At 46.2% G+C, this 18,813-nt stretch overlaps 4 protein-coding genes across 4 annotated transcripts; 2 read left to right on the top strand and 2 right to left on the bottom strand.

Annotated features, from left to right (window-relative positions):
• Positions 1-703: 703 nt before the first annotated feature.
• On the top strand, positions 704-2,253 carry LOC136191336 (uncharacterized). Its single transcript, XM_065979660.1, has one exon. It carries the CDS (start codon positions 740-742, stop codon positions 2,189-2,191), a length of 1,452 nt encoding a protein of 483 aa, XP_065835732.1. The 5' UTR covers positions 704-739; the 3' UTR covers positions 2,192-2,253.
• Positions 2,254-4,149: 1,896 nt separating this feature from the next.
• LOC136191154 (plexin-A3-like) lies at positions 4,150-12,376 on the top strand. The gene is made up of 33 exons (XM_065979453.1): positions 4,150-4,213; positions 4,393-5,475; positions 5,538-5,741; positions 5,796-5,921; positions 5,971-6,071; positions 6,133-6,262; positions 6,322-6,472; positions 6,528-6,630; positions 6,680-6,785; positions 6,838-6,954; positions 7,011-7,112; positions 7,173-7,263; positions 7,331-7,497; positions 7,546-7,694; positions 7,752-7,869; positions 7,926-8,233; positions 8,287-8,386; positions 8,447-8,665; positions 8,711-8,806; positions 8,857-8,919; positions 8,970-9,210; positions 9,265-9,559; positions 9,738-9,939; positions 9,990-10,130; positions 10,186-10,299; positions 10,411-10,456; positions 10,510-10,634; positions 10,681-10,818; positions 11,299-11,379; positions 11,443-11,748; positions 11,808-11,948; positions 12,004-12,078; positions 12,164-12,376. Exons 1-33 carry the CDS (start codon positions 4,211-4,213, stop codon positions 12,236-12,238), a joined length of 5,517 nt encoding a protein of 1,838 aa, XP_065835525.1. The 5' UTR covers positions 4,150-4,210; the 3' UTR covers positions 12,239-12,376.
• Positions 12,377-13,093: 717 nt separating this feature from the next.
• LOC136191158 (uncharacterized) lies at positions 13,094-16,696 on the bottom strand. The gene is made up of 10 exons (XM_065979459.1): positions 16,615-16,696; positions 16,376-16,558; positions 15,013-15,693; positions 14,449-14,709; positions 14,326-14,397; positions 14,032-14,276; positions 13,882-13,982; positions 13,660-13,825; positions 13,462-13,598; positions 13,094-13,396 (listed from the first exon to the last, which is right to left on the bottom strand). The coding sequence occupies exons 2-10, from the start codon at positions 16,389-16,391 to the stop codon at positions 13,273-13,275; spliced, it is 1,803 nt and encodes a 600-aa protein (XP_065835531.1). The 5' UTR covers positions 16,392-16,558; positions 16,615-16,696; the 3' UTR covers positions 13,094-13,272.
• Positions 16,697-16,777: 81 nt separating this feature from the next.
• Positions 16,778-18,752, bottom strand: LOC136191163 (very low-density lipoprotein receptor-like). Its single transcript, XM_065979464.1, has 2 exons — positions 18,650-18,752; positions 16,778-18,239 (listed from the first exon to the last, which is right to left on the bottom strand). The coding sequence occupies exons 1-2, from the start codon at positions 18,660-18,662 to the stop codon at positions 16,894-16,896; spliced, it is 1,359 nt and encodes a 452-aa protein (XP_065835536.1). The 5' UTR covers positions 18,663-18,752; the 3' UTR covers positions 16,778-16,893.
• Between the last annotated feature and the right edge of the window lie 61 nt (positions 18,753-18,813).

Genomic DNA, 18,813 nt, shown 5'->3' with positions numbered 1-18,813 from the left:
CGATAGATTTGCACGAAAACGCTACCTACAACTATATAATATTCAAATAATCCATCGATGTCTTGTTGTTCGCCCTGTTTGCCGTCGCTCTCGCCGTCCACGTTCTCTACGACGAAACGGCGACGCTTCTCGCTGCAAAGCGCGTCGTTGTCTGCGGCGCTACGATCGTTTTGACGGCGCATATATGATCGTCGGAGCATCCATCTTGATTCTTCGTATTATAGAGGGTCCACCTAAAAGAAAGACAAGATAAAATCTGTTCGATTTGCCCGTGTACGTACCTTTTTGCGATGCGTTCGTATTAGCGCGATCCAGGCTGCACCACGCTGATTGGATTATTCTTAAGACAGACGCAAAAAATGCGTTTAACTCAATCTCCCGTCAGGCTTTTTTGGAAGGTGTTGCTGAACATTTCCCGTCACTCTACCACTTCGTCGCAAGCTGCTATTTCAATTCACCTTCTCTCTGTCTTTTAACCCCAGATGGTGTGGATTGTATTCAATCCTCAGAAGGAGTCCAACAAGGCGATCCACTGGGACCTTTCCTCTTTTCCCTCGCCCTTCATCCCTGTTTGAAGATGGCAGCGGAAAAATGTGAGCAAGGATTCGTCGTCAGTTATCTAGATGATGCGATGGTGGCTGGCCCTAAAACGGATGTTTTAGCGGCATATGATTGCTTACAGCAAGAAATGAAAGCCATCGGACTTCACATTCGCCCGGACAAATGTGAGGCTCTCAGCATGATTCCCGTTCCGGATTGGTCACTTCCTATTCCGTTCACTACGGACGGAATGCAAGTACTGGGTTGTCCCGTCGGCTCGGACTCGTTTGTGCAGCGACAATGTGTCAAGTTTACTCAAAATCGGCTTCCTTTCTTGAAAAAGCTTCGATGCATGCGCAATTTACAATCAGCCATGCTTTTGCTACGTTATTGTGGCGTTCCGACTATTACACATCTTTTACGGTCGGCAGCGCCTCATAACGTGGCGGAAGCAGCAGCACAACATGACCTTGACATTTTGGATACATTTCAGTCAATTATTGGCATCAGCGCAACAGTTCAGCAGAAAAGCCAAATTAGCCTTCCCATCTCGTTAGGAGGCTTTGGCTTGTTATCAGCTGCATCGGCTTCTCCTTGTGCCTTTTTGGGGTCTTGGGCGTCGACGTTAGCATTTCTGCCGGAACGCCTGCCACAATTCCCTTCTGCTCCTCTGGACATTAACGTCACCCCACCAGATATCGTCCATCACTGTCTGGAGTTGCTGAAGAAGTCTTGCAGTGCAATTTCTGAGGTTCTTCCTTCGATTGAGGCTCTGCCTGAGAAGGTCTTAAAATTGCAATCTCGTCTAACAAGATGCTTAGCTGATCGTGATTTTGACAACCTCATCACGGTCAGTGATCAACGGTCTAAAGCTCGCCTCCGGAGTGCTGCATGCTCCGAAGCTGGCGCGTGGCTTGATGCTCTCCCCTCTTCGAGAGAGTTGTCGTTTACATCAGCAGAGTTCCAAACGGCGACTCTCCTTCGACTTGGGGGGAGCATTCCCATGCTTCGGCAAATTCGGCGCTGCAACTGCGGTGCTGAAGTTGCTGATTTGGGTTACCATGTTATCACTTGCGCTGTAGGCTCCGGTGCAACACGCCGCCACAACGCTATCCAATTTGGCTGGTTGAAAATGCTTCAATCGGTTAATTATGTATGCGACTTGGAGAGAGAACACCAATTTGACAACAGTAATAAGCGGCCGGACATTGGTGTCTTCAATTTTAACGACGGCAAGAAGCTGCTTCTTGACGTAAGCATCGCGCACCCTCAAGCGTCGACCGTCTTGCCGCAGAGTGCGAAGAATGCCGGCCACGCAGCATCCGAGCGAGATAACTTTAAGATCAAGAAGTTTCGGGAAGAGGCAAACAAGTTAGGCTACCTCTTTGAGCCGCTCGTGATGGAAGTCTTCGGTCGCTGGAGTCCGATTGCGCTACGCATCCTCCGGCAAGTAGCAGAACGCCCGTCGATCGACTTTTTTAATGACAAAAATAGCTTTCTCGCGTACTGGCGACGTCATATGGCGGTTTGTCTCCAGCGCGAGAATGCTCGTATTATTCTTCGTAAAGTTAAGTGTATTGTTCCCCATTCCCCTGTTTGTGTATCTGTTAGCTCTGTTGACACCTCAGTCAGGTGCTTCAACAGGGATTGATCTGTTTGTCTGTTTGTGTGTGTATTTCTTTTTGTTTCCTTTTCCCTTGTGTTTAGTGTTTCTTGGATATTAAAACGCGGAGGTTCGAACGCAGTTGCAGCCCAAAAATTTTGGAAGCGAGACCTTGCTTCATTGGCCCGAACACGACCGGATCGAGAACGGCTCTCCCACACCGTCCCCCCGACCGCGTCGTACCGGGGCCCCAAAGAGGCCGTAGACTTTCGCTTAGATAGGAAACGAGTCTACCGTGTCGAGAGAGGATTTACGAAACGATTGCAAAAGTCCACCAGTAGAAGGTCAGCGTTTTGTCCTGGGGGTCAGGTCATCTTTCGGGTATAGATTGCTAATCCGAGTGAGGAGATGCCACGAGACACTGGGCCCCCACACGTTTCTTTGGCGGAAAGTGACATACCTTAGCCAGACGCCCCACTCGGCTTAACGCGAGACGCCTGACTTCGCAAATCGAAGCCGTCCACGACCTTTATGACCCCCAGTGCCGATCTTAGCGTCGCAAGCAACGCCCATCCACTGTGCCTAGCAGCTTCAGTAAGGATCGACAAAAGACGAAACGCTTGATGACCAACGACCAGCTTCCCCAGCTCACGATCAACCTCAAAGGTTCAGCCCGTTGGCATCCCCCACCCTAGCGCAAGACTGAAGATTGGGCGTTGGCCCTGTCGCTTTTATATGGACCGTGGTGCAATATCCTCTGGTGACATCACTGTGATGAATTCACCAGGGACACGAATCGCTGGTTGGCCTAGGAAATTCGCGCCAATTTTGCACGTGATCCTTCGAAGGCAAGATTTGGCGCTAGAAAAGTGGCTGCTCCTTCGATCGGCCACTGCATCGTGACACGTGTATCTGTATCGCATTTGCAGTACGATGAACGTCTTTCTTTCGATCTGTCGATTCATGTAGGGTCTTTTTCGCGCGCTCTTGTGGAATTCCCGGCAGTTCTTCGCATCTCCGCGATTCCGACCGAGATTCGTGCCGTTTCTGACCTCTCTTGAAGTCGCCGTCTCGACGATTTAATGTTTGAGCGAAAGACGTACGAACGAGAAAGAAGGCGAGACAACTTCACAAGAGTCAAAAACGTACGTCGATAGATTCGCTCGAGTCAAACTCGCCTTCGATCAAGTCGCTCACCACCAATCGTGACCTCGACCTCATCCGGAATAGTCATTGCGACAATGGAGCGGATTTCATAGCGAAACGGCAAACTTACGGTAAACTGGGGGCCCCATGCAGGGAACGGGGCACAGAGTTCACAAAACAGGTAAAAACCGCAACGAAAATGTACGTCCCACACCTTGATTGCATCCCCCCCAGATACCAACACGAATGAAAACAATAGATATTTACTCTATCCATTCAGCAGCACAAGGCCTCTAGTCTAGAAAAGACGCCACACGCGCGTATTAGCAATTAAGACTCATAGCGATCGTTCTGCTGCTGCTATACGTTCGCCGTTCCCAGCTCCTCTGCATGGAAAAAACTTCTTTCAGCTATTTTAGCTGGTTTTGAGCAAATTTTCGGAAAAGCTTTTTTGACGAAATGCATTGATTTTTTGTCTATTTGAAGTCGCGAACAATTCTAGATACAAAAACCATAGCGTCCCAAAACTCATGACGCACCGGCTTTTTTTAAACAAGCATTAATTCCAAATCAGTGATAATTATTCAAAAACGGTTAGCACAGAAAAAAATCTGATGAAAAGAGCTTTCAAATGATGTATAATATGTTATATGTATAGACGTAATCACTCGGTTAGAAGCGCGTCCCAATTCCAACTTCGCTGACTCGGGGGCGGGGGCTGTGCGGAAGGTAAGTGCAAGCCTCTAGCGCCAAAAGGGACTTCGGGAACAGCTGCGTCGTTCGGAGGTAGCTGTCCCAAAAGCATGATGTCCCAATACCGCTGCACGACTCTTAGGGTCCTTTTCGCGCGCTCCCGTATCAAGGCAACGCCCCAAGATTTTCGGTATCTCATCGAAACGCGCAGATAACGGCGACAAAGGCATGGTAAGGCATCAAGAACCTTCTCTACCCTTGTATGCGTGTTCATCTGCCCGCCTAAACATTCCAAACACGTCCTGTTTACGCGCGCCGATCCATCCTACTCACGGAAAAATCGCGTCAAATCGCCGTCTACAAGCGCCTTCTAATCGATCTAATTTTGCTTGTCTGGCCCTCTCTTGCAGGGACCCCCTATAGGGATCATCTTGCTCTTCTCGATTTCTCTCGCAAGCGTCCGGGCTACGCATCCCACGTGGTCGGCGCCTTCGTCGAATACGCCACTTCGTCGTATGATCGTCGATTCGTCGACGGGGAATATCTACGTAGCGGGAAAGGATGCAATTTTCCAATTCACTCCCTCTCCACTTCAAACGAGTCATATTGCGAAAACGGGGCCTCTGAAAGATAACAAGGGATGCTTTCCAAATGATTGGTCTAACGGACCGTCGTGCTTTGAAAACACTTTCCCGGAGATTCTGTCGAATTTCAATCAAATTCTCCTTCTCAATGGAAGTGGGGACTCCATATTATCATGTGGAAATTTACAAGCTGGCACGTGCAATATCCGCTCCGCATCAAATGTTAGTAGGATTTCTATAAGTGATGAACAGATCCAGAAGGCATCACGCCTTCCTTTTGTGTCAATGATCATTGTTACGCGCGACGAGGCCTCGAATTCAGCGGGAGTCATATCCTATGATTATCTTGGCCGTCCAGCTCTGTTTCTTGTCACGCACTCTTCAGGCCTGTCTTCTGTAAAGCCAAGTGAAATCAGTGTGAGAGGCATGAGTTTTAATGATCTGCTTCAACCAGTTACGGACTACTTTAATTTTCCGCTGGATTTTCCTTTCGATATTATAAGTGGTTTTCAAAGTGGCGAATTTGTTTACTTTGTTGCTATTGATCCTAGTGTAGGAACGTTGATTGCGCGCATTTGTCGCAATGACAAAGGCATAGAAAGAGGTACGCTCAATGCTTACCTTGAGGCTTATGTTGAATGCAAAGGAAGCAGCAAAACGTATAAATATTTGCACTCAATGTACGTTGGCGAAGTGGGCAGTTCATTGGCGCAGAATGTTGGAAATGGTGACGTTCTAATGGGTGTCTTCAATGAGCAGAGTGATGGGACGGGTGCTAGTGCGCTCTGCGTCATTTCACTTGCTCAAATTGACTCTAGATATAAGCAAGCGTTGGAAAATTGTAGGAATGGAATATCTGGCTCTCGCGGTTTTTTAAGGGATTCACTAAAGCCGTGTACTAATACGCTGGTAAGATTGAAAGAAAGAAAGAAAGAAAGAAAAAATAATCGGCTTACCTTGTTTGCTTTTAGAAAACCCTTTGGGATGGTACTGGTTGCAGCCCTTCCATAATTGACATCAGTCTCGAAGTACCTTCAAATAATCCAATAGTCAGTAGCGCTTTTTACGAAATTGCCGCGTCGCCGTCCGCCGCACTTACGGCAGTTGCTTTTACTAACGTCAATGTTCGTGACACAGTCGCCTTTGCCGGCAAGGGTGACGGCACCGTCGACAAAGTAAATCTCAGGCTTACATACAGGCTTGCTTAATTAATGTCACTTTTTATTTAGATCAATGTCCTTACAAGCACGTCGTCTCAACTAATAGGGACTCTGCTCACGGGCACTTCCAATAGGATTATCAGTCTGGAATGGAGCTCAGATCAATCGTCTATCTACGCTCTATCACAATACAACGTAAGACATTCTATGACGCCTTTCTGTCTCTTCTAATTCCCATCTTCAGTTGACCAAGATTCCTGCACAAGAGTGTGATACACTGACTACTTGCTCTACATGTCTCACACCTGTTGATCCCTACTGTGGCCACTGCGTATTAGAGAACAAGTAAGGACTATCAATTAGTACGCTCACATCTACACGTATACACTCTCTTTGCGATGACTAGATGCACTCTGTCTGATGCGTCTGTTTGTGAGGCAGCTAGCAATCCTGTTAGGTGGATACAAAACGCATCAGACTGTATCAATCTTGTCAGCATTAGTCCAAAACAGGCTTCTGTAGCGGGAACAATTCAGGTGAGAAACGAAACCGCTATTAGAGTCTAGTCTAGACGTCGTCTTTTCTTCTTCTTCAGGTTACGGTCAATATAGAGAACGTTCCCAATGTGGGAGCGTATAGATGCGTGTTTGGAACTGGAGCAGAAACCGTTGCGACTAGAATAACGGTTGGACAAGAAGGTTTCGCGTGTTCAACTCCCACTCTTACAAGCGGTTTGCAGGGACAACGTAAGAAGACACGCACAAATACATACACGCACCTCTAGTAGAGAAATTTATGTAGATGAGGTTCAAAATCCTATTTCGATACGATCAGCCACAACTGGCGACATTATTGCTACGAGTTCAGATAAATTCCAACTCTACGATTGCTCCTCTTATTCCAAGTACGAAACCAAAGTCTCCTTCCCTTATATTTTGACTTACTCGCGCTAGTTGCTTTGAGTGCACCGACTCTACGCTTCCCTGTGGCTGGTGCACCTTTTCCAATCGGTGTACCAGCTCTAGTGGTCAATGTGGATCGCGTACAGACTGGCTTCAAGTAAGAGAAACGACTCTATTTCGAATTGAGGCCCATGGCTTCTTTTCTATAGGGGTCTAGTGACTCTTGTCCTCAACTGATTCAAGGCACGTACAATTGGCCTGTTGGCATAACATCGTGGGATTTTAGCATTGCTGGAAAGAACTTTCCTCGGCCAAACCCGTCTCAGGTTCGTTGAGGAGGGAGAAAAGGCCATAGTCGTCTTAGAAATGCTTTCATTCTCAGGGGGATAAGTACCAATGCCAGGTGAGAGTCCCAGGTCAATCAGATGCGAACGTAGATGCAACGTGGATATCCTCAAAGAACGTCTCGTGTTTGGCGACAGCTGTGAGACATTGAGCAGTTGTCTACCTTAATTAAAGAGATACGATGATTTTGTTCATACAGTATACTTATACTGATGATAATCCAACGAAAGAGGCGACGCTTGAAGTGACGTGGAGAGGCAAAGTGTTGGAAAACAAAGATTCGGCGCAATGTAGACTAGTCACGATGAAAAAAATCCAATTTCCCCCAAACTTTTCTTTCTGGCCCCGGCCCCACAGTGAATTTATACAAGTGCGATAAAATGGCGGTTTCGTGCAGCGATTGTCTCGCATCCGAACGCAAATACGAATGCGGCTGGTGCGAGAACAAGTGCTCCGTTCGCGCGGGATGCGCGGCGATTTTTACGACGACCGCAGGCAGTTGTCCTGAGCCGGACATTCGGGAGGTATTGATGCAATGGAAGTCGCTTTTGCACAGTCGCACTTTGGGCTAGGTTTTCCCTATCAACGGTCCCGTGGAGGGAGGCACGAATGTGACGATCAAGGGCGCTGATATTGGGATAGATATATCGGACATCAATGGGGTGACTGTAGCGGGTAGAATGTGCTCTTTTTCTGCGGCTACGTATACACCAGGACGAAGGTCCGTTACCCTCGCGACGGGCGGGATATAAGCCCTATTAAATATCTCCTATCTTAGTATTGTTTGTACGACTTCTCCTGTGGCTGATTCTCCGCCTTTGAGTCCTAAGACGGGCCCCGTTGTTGTTCAAGTGAACAGACGCGATTACCAGTTTTCACAAGACTTTAATTATTTGGTATTTTAAATTGTCGCGGATTCTTCTTTTTTTGTGCCATTTTCTTCTTCTTTTAGGTTTCGTCTGTTTCTAGTTTTGAACCTCGTCTCGGTCCCAAAGCCGGTGGGACTCGAATTGAAATTAAGGGCGAAAATCTACACATTGGCTCGATGATGTCAATTCGCATAAATGGCGTCATTTGCTCGTTAGGAAGCCGAACTCTTTCCGCTGTTGACTGCACACTAGGCGCATCACCAACGGCAACAAGTGGACCCCTTTCCCTGTCTATAGACAACGCTCAGCTGCAAGACGCTAGCTCCTCTCTCTTTCAATTCACCCCCAATCCAACGGTGACAGCAATTACACCGTCTATAGGACTAGCAAAGTAAGAGTTCACACATTATATAGGACTTTATATAGAGGTCGTCACGTCACTAGGGGAGGAATTGAGTTGACTGTAGAAGGAACCAATTTGAATTCCATCCAAGCGCCTGCTGTCTTATTTTCTCGACATGACAGCCCTTCCTCCTATAGAGCAGTAGGCCGAGATTTTCGTATAGAACTTCCCTATAAGACGATCCCCCTTATTAATTAAAAGGATTGTCGAAAGCCTACGCGGGCCGAAAGCATGATATGCTTTCAACCGAACGTTCCAGTTGGCAGTTTTGGCGGCAGATGGAGCGTCTCGTTCGAAATGGACGACGTTTCGCACGAAAATCTGACGCTTTTGAACGCATTTAAGATTATCGCCGAAAAGGAATTTAATATTTCCGGTAACAACATTGGCGTCACTGTTGAACATCCGTTAACGATTTTTGTAAGAAAAAAGACAGAAAAACTTTTTTGATTATAATTTTTTTAGGGAACAAACCTCCTCGTTTTGAAAGATCTCCAAAATGCGATTAAAATCAAATTCGGTTCCGTTGCAGTCTGTATTATATCAGCTATTGCAGGCACGGTAAGTTCCCTTTCTCTTTTTTCGCCTTCAAATATAAGAAAAGATTAAAGGAACTCACGTGTACTCCTTCCGCACTTTCTGACGAACCAGTAGGCAAAGATCTTCCCATAATGGTCAGCAGACTAAGAACTCAAAAAATCGTCTAATTGGCCCCGTTTTTCAGATTTCAATCGGTAGATATAACACAACTGGTGGACGGGCTACGATTAGTGAGAGCGCAGGCATCGTTCTCGTGGGTCTAATTGCTGGAATTGTTGCCGGAGTCACTGCAATCACCGCAGTCATAATTATTCTCTTCATTTATTTCTCCCAGAAGAGACGCGTCGAAAAAAAGAAAAACGTATCGTCTCTTCTCATTGAGATGGACCGAATGGAAGCGGGCATGGCCAAAGAATGCAAACAAGGTTTTAAATTAACAAACAATAATAGAAAATTTAATTATTATTATATTTATCGAGGTTTTGCCGAGTTGCAAACCGATTTAGACGTCATCTACGAAGACGCCGCTTCGCTGACGACATACGTTCCCTTGCTGAAATTTCGCGATTTCTCTTTCCGCGTTTTTTTTTCCAACACCGCCGATCACGACGTTCTCTATCCGCTTCAAGATCGACTCAATAATATGGAGCCAGCGGCGGCGGAACGATTGGTTACGGCCATGGATATGTTTCGAGGTCTACTCGGAAATAAGACGTTTCTCGCTAAAATGATTCATACGATGGAAAGCGAGGGCACGTTTACGATGCGAGACAGGTGAGAGAGGGAAAGGGAGAGGGAGAGGGAGAAATCTTGAATCTTCTCTTGATTGGATGCTTGCCTTTGTGGCATCACTCTCGCTGACCATATATGGAAGTTACGTAACGTTAACGTTACGTCGCCAGTGTGAATTGGGAGAGAACGAAAATCAATTTTTTTGTATATGTGTTTTTAGGGATGAAGTGGCTTCTCTTCTTATGGTTGTCTATCAGAATCAGATGGATTATGCGACGGAAATTCTCAAAATGCTTCTTTCTGATTTGATTCGAAGTGGTGTTGGGAGCTCGAAGCCTGAGCTTCTTCTTCTGCGCACGGAAACAGTCGCCGAGAGGCTTCTCACCAATTGGTTGAGCGTCTGTCTTCATCAATATTTAGAGGTAAGAAAGAGGAAACGATTTTTTGGATAATTTAGGGGTTTTTCTCGTAGGAAGTGGTTGGATCTCCTCTCTATACTCTTTATCTTGCTGTGAAGAATCAGATTGATAAGGGGCCAGTTGACGCGATTACTGGAGAGTCGAGATACGCGTTGAGTGAAGAGAAATTGCTACGTCAGCAGATTGATTACCAGGTAATAATCGAATTATGTTCAGCTGAAATTCTTCTACCGTATTTCTTCGTCATAGCAACGACGCTGCTCGGTTCTAGTCGAAGGACAAACGACTCCCGTTCATGTTCGTCTTCTAGACGTTGACACAATTAGCCAGGCGAAGGAGAAATGCTTAGATGCCGTCTACAAGGTAATAGTAGTGACGCAGCCTAACGTAACGTCTCTTGATTTGTCACTTGCCTTTGTGACATCACAGACGTTACGTTACGTAGAGACTTCATACATACATGATCTTTCTTAGACAACGGGAGTTTCATCGCGTCCAGCTCTCCACGAAGTTGACTTGAGTAAGACTCCATCTCTTTATTGGGCGACTTGTGGGGGACTTTTTTCCCTTTAGACGTCGTTTCCCAAAGCGAAGGCTCCTCACAATCGAGTCGAAATGTTCTTCATCTTCGCGACGAAGACAATTCAACGCGCGTTGAATCGGGATGGAAGCGAGTGAACACGCTCGCTCACTACAATGTAAAAAATTTCAAAAAATTCTATTTTTTGATTTTTGACGATTTAGATTACTGATGGGACGACGTTGACTCTCGTTCCTCGCGACGACGGAAAAGTCGTCGATCACACGCAGATGATCGTCGCAAGTCCCACGCAATCCATCGCGACACTTGAAGACGAATCAGGCCCCAGAGTCTGGCACTTGGTACAGAGATAAGCGCACATCACTTTTTTCTTAGTAGAGTCTAGATAGAGAGAAACGCATCCATCAGTTTTATTCTCATTAGAGTCTATATATAGAAAGAGAAGCCCACATCAGTTTTTTTAGAGTCTAGCTAGATGGTGAGAAACGCACATCACATTGTTGTTCTTTTAGATAGAGAGAAGCCCACATCAGTTTTTTTCTTATTAGAATCTAGATAGATAGACAAACATTAGTTTTTATTTCTTATTAGAATCGCACATCAGTTTTATTCTAATTAGAGTCTATATAAAGAGGCCCACATCAGTTTATTAGACGGATAGATAAGCGCACGTCATTTTTTATCTTATTAGAGAGGTGAAGAGGTGGACATCAGTTTTTTCTTACTACATATGTATAGGAGAAACGCATATCAGTTTCTCCTTATTAGTGTCTATTATAGATAGCGCACATGAGTATTTTTCTTATTGAGTCTTCCCTTAGACAAAACAGGTTGACACGACGACGCGAGAACACCAGGAAAGGGTCTCAGAAATCGATCTAGCTCGCATGCTTTCGACAAAGGTTCTATATAGAATAGAATCCCCTTTCCCCCTCGTTCTATTTCTTATTTTTTTCTCCGCGCAGCGAATTGTTCAAAAGTTTGTCGACGATGTTTTCGATTCGATGTACGCTGTGGCAAAGGTTCCCTTCGCTCTCAAGTATCTCTACGATTTTCTCGACTCGCTAGCGGAAGCGCTTAACATCAGCGATCCGGATGTTCTTCACACGTGGAAAAACAACAGCGTTCCGCTTCGATTTTGGATGAACGTCACTAAGAATCCCGAATTCGTTTTCGACGTTCACAAATCGGTTTCCGTCGATTCTTTTCTCAATATCATCGCGTCAACTTTCATGGACGGATGCTCGGTTTCAGAACACAAACTTTCAAAGGTCTCATGCAATAAGAAAAGAGTCTCTCCATATATCTCTTTGTGCTTATCTGCATAAAGGAGTCTCCCACTAGCAAGTTGCTGTACAACAAAGAAGTTCAAAAATACCAGCAACGGGTGCAGCGCTACTACGCCAAGATAAAAGACCAGAGAAAGTTGACCGAAGCCGATATGAAACGCGAAATGGCGAGAATTTCCCACGTAAGATTGTTTAATTTTTTTCGTACGGAATTCCATGCACGTTCTTTGTCTATAGTTGCATGGTAATGAATTCCATCGCGACACCGCTTTGTATCAGCTGTCGACCTACGTGTTGAAGTATCATAGTCAGGTATACATGTATAAGAGAGGGACTTAGCACTCATTGTAGGCTCTATGAAATCTTAATTTTCGCGGTGCTTTTCTTCTTTTTCTAGCTAAGCAATGAACTTCTCATGGACGCCAACCTATCCAAGTCTCTTTACAAGTTGCTAGAAGCGTTGAGAGCGTGATAAAAACTTGCTTTTCTGACGTTTTTGAGACTTAGACTCTGTCTCTCTCTGTTTCTTTATATTATATCTCCGTATTTGGTAGTATTTTTTCGTTATGTCCGTAATTGCTTTATTTTGCTTATAGTTGATCTGCCGCTAGATTAATCATGATATGTGATAGTCTGGAGGCCAGACCCTTCGCTAGGGGGAGGAAGGGTTAGGGTGCGAAGGGTCTGGCCTCCAGACTAGATATGTGACAGTTTGATCGAAGGCGAGTTTGACTCGAGCGAATCTTAATTAGCGGATGATGTTACAGTATCTGTATCTCATTCGCAGTACGATGAACGATTTTCTTTCGATCTATCGATTCATGTAGGGTCCTTTTCACGCGCTCTTGTGGAATTCCCGGCAGTTATTCGATCTCCGCGATTCCGACCGAGATTCGTGCCTTTTCTGACCAGTCTTGAAGTCGCGCTCTCGAAGATTCAACATAGGAGCGTTGTCGGAAGATGTACGAACGAGAAAGAAGGCGAGACGAGAGCTAAGTCGTCCCCGCTAAGATATTCGCTCGAGTCAAACTCGCTTTCGATCAAACTGTTCACCAATCGCGACCTCGACCTCGCCGGAAGGGGAATAGTCATTGCGACGATGGAGCGGATTCCATAGCGAAACGGCGAACTTACGGTAAACCGGGGCCCCATGCAGGGTACACAGATCGAGTTCCCTACAAAGAAGCGACTCGCGACTCTTCTTCACTCAACGTATCAACACTAAAGAAAGCGCCATCACTCCTCTTGACTTTGCTACTGTAGCTTGCCTTCGCGGACGATCGTCTAGTGTACAGCGAATCCGTGGAGAAGCCGGGTCAATCCTGAATCGTCTGAAGCCATTCTTTTGTAGGTCTAATTTTATTCAAGGTACAGCAGCACAAGGTTTCTAGCTATGAAGAAGATGCCAACACGAATGAAACCACAACTAAGCATCAGAGAGCACCACTTTGACTGACAGTGAGTAATAGTTTGGAGGTAAGTAAGTTCAAAAGTCACTGTAGGCTGCTAAACTTTTTTGTATTCTTCTGCTTTGCTTGCCAACATGAACTCACTGATTTCGTTGACCAATACCTGAAACGACGGTCGTTTTTCCGGGTTTTCCAACCAGCAGTCAGCTATTATTTTGAACCTACATTAGAAAACAAGTAACTGCTTGAAGCAACAGTGTGGTATCAATGATCGTTAGTACTGTACATTTGATCAGGGCAATGCTTAGGTTGGCTGAGTCGCATTCCCTCCTGAAGGAGCGGAAGAAGGCTAACCACGGCAACACCAGGATATGGACTCGTTCCCATTGTCATCACTTCCCACAACGTAATGCCATACGACCACTGCAGGCAGAGACACGAAGTTGCTACACTAGGTCTTGTTTGCGCTCTACGACTGACTCACCACGTCACTTTTTGTTGTGAATATTCCTTCTGTTAAACCTTCGAGAGCAACCCAACGAATCGGAAGTCCAACTTTGCCTGGTGTAATCCGGTAGTAGTCCTTGTCTTTTTCCAATGCTCGAGCTAATCCAAAATCGGATATTTTGACAGTGAAATCCCAGTCTACCCTAAAGCCATTCACTCAGTGAATTATAAGTAGAACGATTGAGACGTCGATCAATACATGCAATTCCGCGCTGCCAAATCTCGATGTAGTATCATTTTCCCTGACAAATATTCCATGCCTTTTGCAATTTGATATCCAAATTGAATGAGTCTGAAAAGCTAAAAAAACGATCGTCGAATTAAACAAAATATAAATAACAAAAGTTACGTCACGGGACATAGTCACGTCTTCGTCATTCTCAGCTGGTGAACTGAGATCATAGCGTGATTGTTCCTTGCGCAAATATGTTCTCAAGTCTCCTAAAACCATGTACGGAAGCACTATCAAAGGTCTGTAGTATTGCTCATGTTCAGGATTGGGGGACCAGCAAATGCCGATTAACGCCAAAACATTTTGATGACTAAGGCATTTCATTCGAAGGGCTTCAAATATGAAGTCACGCGTGTTCACTCCTACATTGCTTAATGGCATTTTGTATTCATATTCAAATGAGTCTATGACCTGATTTAGCTGATTTTGCGGCAACAGCAGTGCTTCTGTTTAAAAGACATTTGTAGACTCTTCCGAAATTACCTACAAATAGGTACATGAGCATCTCTCAAATAGATCATTTAGTCAATGAACCTTCTCCAATGTCCTTCTCTACTGTTAGACGTGTAGGACAAATGCCCAAGTTACCGATTTCCGCAATGATTTCAGAATCCCAAAGCTCGTTCGAGCACGTTTGCTTTTCATTCTCTGTGAAGGGCAATAGCCTTTCTGTCTTATGACGTTTGCAGGTGCAGTCAAAGGTGAAACGTTTTTTGCACCAAATTACAGTTGAAAGAATAATAATAGGCATTAAAACGATCACTGCAGTTGTTAGAACGGAAATTGTCGTTATGTCTAAAATGGAATCGGTAGATTAACTTCGATTTCAGCATATATATATGTATATGTATAGATATAGATATAGATATAGATATAGATATAGATAGATATATAGATAGATAGATAGAGAGAGAGAGAGGGTGGGTATTATTATACCTATACTTTTAATTCTTATTAGATTGTATTCTTCATTACTACTTTTGTTAGATAAGGAACGCACGCGTTGTTACAAGAGGCGCAAAACTACTGGAAAGGTTTCCTCGCTGCTATCACGTTCCTCGCGGAGTTAGGGTATGATTCGCATTATTACTATCCTACCGCAGTTGTTTTCGTCTGAAGAATCGCCGCAGTTGTTGTCACCGTCACAACGAAGGCTTTTAGAAATACAAAGGCTATTTTCGCACCAAAACCCTAACCCTTTTCGGAGGCAGTAGCTAGAACAGTCCTGTTCATCGGCTAAATCGCCACAGTCGTCGTCACCGTTGCAGCGGTATCGTTGAGGAATACAACGGCCGGTTTTGTTGCACCAAAAGCGTGACGAATCTTGGCGGCAGTAGCTGGTACAGTTTCGTTCGTCCGATGAATCGCCGCAGTCGTCTTCGCCGTCGCAGCGGTAGTGCTGAAAAATGCAACGTTGGTTGTTTTTGCACAAAAATCGTGACGAATCTTGGAGGCAGTAGCTGGAACATTCTTGTTCGTCTGATAAATCGCCACAGTCGTTGTCACCGTCGCACCTGAAAACTGATAAAATGCATTGTCCATTTGCACACTGGTATTGGTAGGATTGGCAGCTGGAACGTTTTCTTTTTTGTTCGCAACCGATGTTTTCATCTGAGCCATCGTCGCAGTCAAAGTTTCCGTCGCAATGATAACGTCGAGAAATGCACTGTCTATTGAGACATTGAAAATCGCCGCGACGCGTGCATGTAGATAGACTTTGTTTCGCGACTCCAAGTTGCACCATGTGTATCAGCAGAGAGATAGCAAGCAAGGTAAGACCTACGAAACTTTAATTAAATTATTTAGTATTGTATAGGGCATATTCACGGTAGCAAGAGCGCGCGTCAGTGTGTGGCAAAAACATAACAGCATTAGCTAACAGCATTCGCCCACCTACGCGCCTACTGTAGTCGGAGTCTCGTTCCAAGCCCCTCCCCCTCCGCTCCCCGTACTGTAGTGATATTAACGGAGGGGGAGGGGCTGGGAGCGACTACAGTACAACCAGTACAACAACGTACTAATAGGCGTGGTCGCCTGTAAGTTTAGGCCTTGCCGAACTAACACCCGTTCAAGCGAAACTAAAACTAATATGCTAATTTACTAAAAGAGTAGTTCAGCGACTGTACGAAACGAGGTCTGGCAAAGAACCGAAAATCGGGGCCTCCTTTCTCCTTTTGTGGCGATTTGACTCGCTGTAGGCACAACCTCTCCCTCGAAAAAGCTAATCTTCTAATAACTAAAACGGCTATAGAACTTAGTCATGACATGCAGCGCGATGGTCTTTTTCGGGTGCCACTCACTCCACGAAAGCCCCGCCCTATATATCGACCAAGTGCATGAGCGTGAGCGGCCTTAGATAATAGTCGTCTTTCTTGCCCGACGCGATCGAGCGTGCGTACAGCTAGGCTAGCTGTATATATATTCGATCCGAAAGCGGCGTGCCCTACTATACATACTATACCTGCTGCGTGATTCATGGCCGTTTCACAGCACGAGGCGACGCACCGTCGGCGGAACAGAAGAGGCAAATGTAACCTCGGACCCAGCTAGGCCTCAGGCTCAACTTCGTTAGCTGGGACAGGCTAGTCTGGAGGCGCCAAACCCTTCGCCTATGCCACGGCCAGAGATATAACGGCCAAGGTGACTAGAGAGGTTTAATTAGGTTAGACCTCTTTATGTCACATGCTCCCACGTGATTACCTTTATGTTGACGACGGTACACCTGCGGAGGCAATTGCGACGCTCGAGCGGAGAAGGCGCGAATGAGGGCCCTCGCGTGCTTATGTTTACCTAAGTGCCTACCCGCGCCACGCCCCTCGTGCGTCATCAAATACGTTTACCATTGGCTAAACTCCACATTAACGCAATAAGACGGGCTAATAGCATTATATTAAATTTATCTATTCAGCAGCACAAGGCCTCTAGTCTAGAAAAGACGTACACGCGCGTATAAGACTCATAGCGATCGTTCTGCTGCTGCTATACGTTCGCTGTTCCCAGCTCCTCTGCGTCCTCTCCACTGCGACGAGGTTCCGCCGGTGGCATCTGCATTACTTCTCTGTAGCTCGGAGGAGGATCGTGCAAGTCGCTTGCACGATCGATATGCCGAGCAACGTTCCGACTTCTATTTGAACGAATTTGAACCGGATTCATTACGTGCGAGGGCGCATAGACGACTCGAGATGCTTGAGCCGGCGCGGTCGCACGTCGCATTCGTCGCTTCCTTTTCGCTCGAACGTGCAGCACGATCATCGTGCCGCCAATGACGAGAAAGGCAAGGAATCCGACAGAGAACGCTATACCAATCGTCGCCCCGACCGACAATTCATTGTTTTCTAAGAGAGAGACTTCTTTCTTACGATCTTGAAGCCCGGGCGTGGGAGTAATAAGGCAGTGGCGTTCGTCAGAATGATCAAAGCAGTCATAACTGCCGTCGCATCGCTCCCATCGCGGAATTGAGTATCCATCGTCGCATTCAAATGGAAAGCCCCAATCGTAATCCTCGGTATACAATATATATGTAGGATACATGGTAGTGGGACAGTGGAATTCGTCAGAGTTGTCACCGCAGTCGTTTGCGTGGTTGCAAACGTCTGATCGGAAGACGCATTGTCCATTTCCACACTGAAAAAGGTGAGACGGACAAGAATTCGTCGGCGTTGGAGATGGCGACGACGACGATGTCGAACACGCCAATTCGTCGGAAGAGTCGCTGCAGTCGGCGTGTCCGTCGCAAACTTTCTCCCAAATAATGCATTCTTCGGTCGTTGTACACCGAGCATAGAGGGGCCAGCGGCGGCGACAAAATGTCGAACACGCCGATTCGTCGGAAAGGTTCCCGCAGTCGTCCCGGCCGTTGCACACCAACAATCTCGAAATGCATCGTCCGCTATTTGCACACCGAAAGTCGCCATGTGCGCAAGGCGGTGGCGTCGAAGTCGGCGTCATCGTCGTAGGAAACGTTGTCGGCGTCGTTGTGTCCGCTATCCACCTCGTCGTAGGAGACGTCGAGCACGCCGATTCGTCGGAGAAGTCAAAGCAGTCGTCGTCGCCGTCGCACACGTAGTCTGACGGAACGCATCGTCCATTTGCGCATTGGTATTCAACGGAAGAGCAGCCGGAACGTCTTCTTCTTCTTCTTCGTTTGCAGCCAATTTTTTCGTCTGAGCCATCGTCGCAGTCGAACTTTCCGTCGCAACGATAACGTCGAGAAATGCACTGTCCATCGAGGCACTGAAACTCGCGGCGACCCGTGCACGTCGATAGAGTTCGCGCGGCGTGCATTGAGCGCACGAGCAGAGACGACAAAACGAGCAAGATAAGGCCTATACGGAGAGTTGTGATAATTAATTCGTCGACAGCCACAAGATCTAACAGAGTGGCCCGGAAAGTCGACTACTCGCATTCGAAAGATACCGCTTTGAAGGGAAGCTGTCCTAATAGCACTAACGAGATATCTCTATTGAGATATCTATATGTGGTGGGTTGACGCACGGATACTAGAATCCATACTCTAGTATCCGTGGTCGACGTCATGCAGCCCCCTCCCCTCTCAGTCGAGGCTCGTTTACTATTAGTCGTAGCTCTCGGAGAACTCGACAATTGTTCTAATCATAGATGAGGATCTATGATTTTGAGGCTTGAGATTTCACAAACTCTTCTTTATGCGATTGTGGAAGTGAAATTTCTGAGCGGAGGTCAAGAGCACGCCATCGCTTTGGGCACATAGACATACCTGCGTGTTTCATAACGATTAGCGAGACGACGCGACAAGACGCGAATACAATACAGTGCCACGCCTGACTCAAAAATGTGTCTACGTACGATGGTTTCAGATCCGCTCGTGACGAAACGCACGCTACGATCACTGACCCCCTTTGGCCAGGGCCTTTGGCTGCT

This window comes from Oscarella lobularis, chromosome 9, assembly GCF_947507565.1.
Source record: "Oscarella lobularis chromosome 9, ooOscLobu1.1, whole genome shotgun sequence".
Classification (NCBI taxonomy): domain Eukaryota; kingdom Metazoa; phylum Porifera; class Homoscleromorpha; order Homosclerophorida; family Oscarellidae; genus Oscarella; species Oscarella lobularis.
Note: the sequence above shows the minus strand (reverse complement) of the source record. Positions and strands in the feature narration are given on the sequence as shown.

What these genes read in the sequence shown, in the direction of transcription:
- LOC136191154 (XM_065979453.1), top strand. An exon ending in AAGCGGTTTGCAGGGACAAC is followed by an intron (nt 6,473 to 6,527) that starts GTAAGAAGACAC and finishes AAATTTATGTAG; the next exon opens with ATGAGGTTCAAAATCCTATT. An exon ending in GCCCCAGAGTCTGGCACTTG is followed by an intron (nt 10,819 to 11,298) that starts GTACAGAGATAA and finishes GTCTTCCCTTAG; the next exon opens with ACAAAACAGGTTGACACGAC.
- LOC136191336 (XM_065979660.1), top strand. Translation starts at nt 740, where the DNA reads ATGATTCCCGTTCCGGATTGGTCACTTCCTATTCCGTTCACTACGGAC.
- LOC136191158 (XM_065979459.1), bottom strand. An exon ending in TTCAGACGAAAACAACTGCG is followed by an intron (nt 14,710 to 15,012) that starts GTAGGATAGTAA and finishes ATTCCATTTTAG; the next exon opens with ACATAACGACAATTTCCGTT. An exon ending in TTGGCAGCGCGGAATTGCAT is followed by an intron (nt 13,826 to 13,881) that starts GTATTGATCGAC and finishes GAATGGCTTTAG; the next exon opens with GGTAGACTGGGATTTCACTG.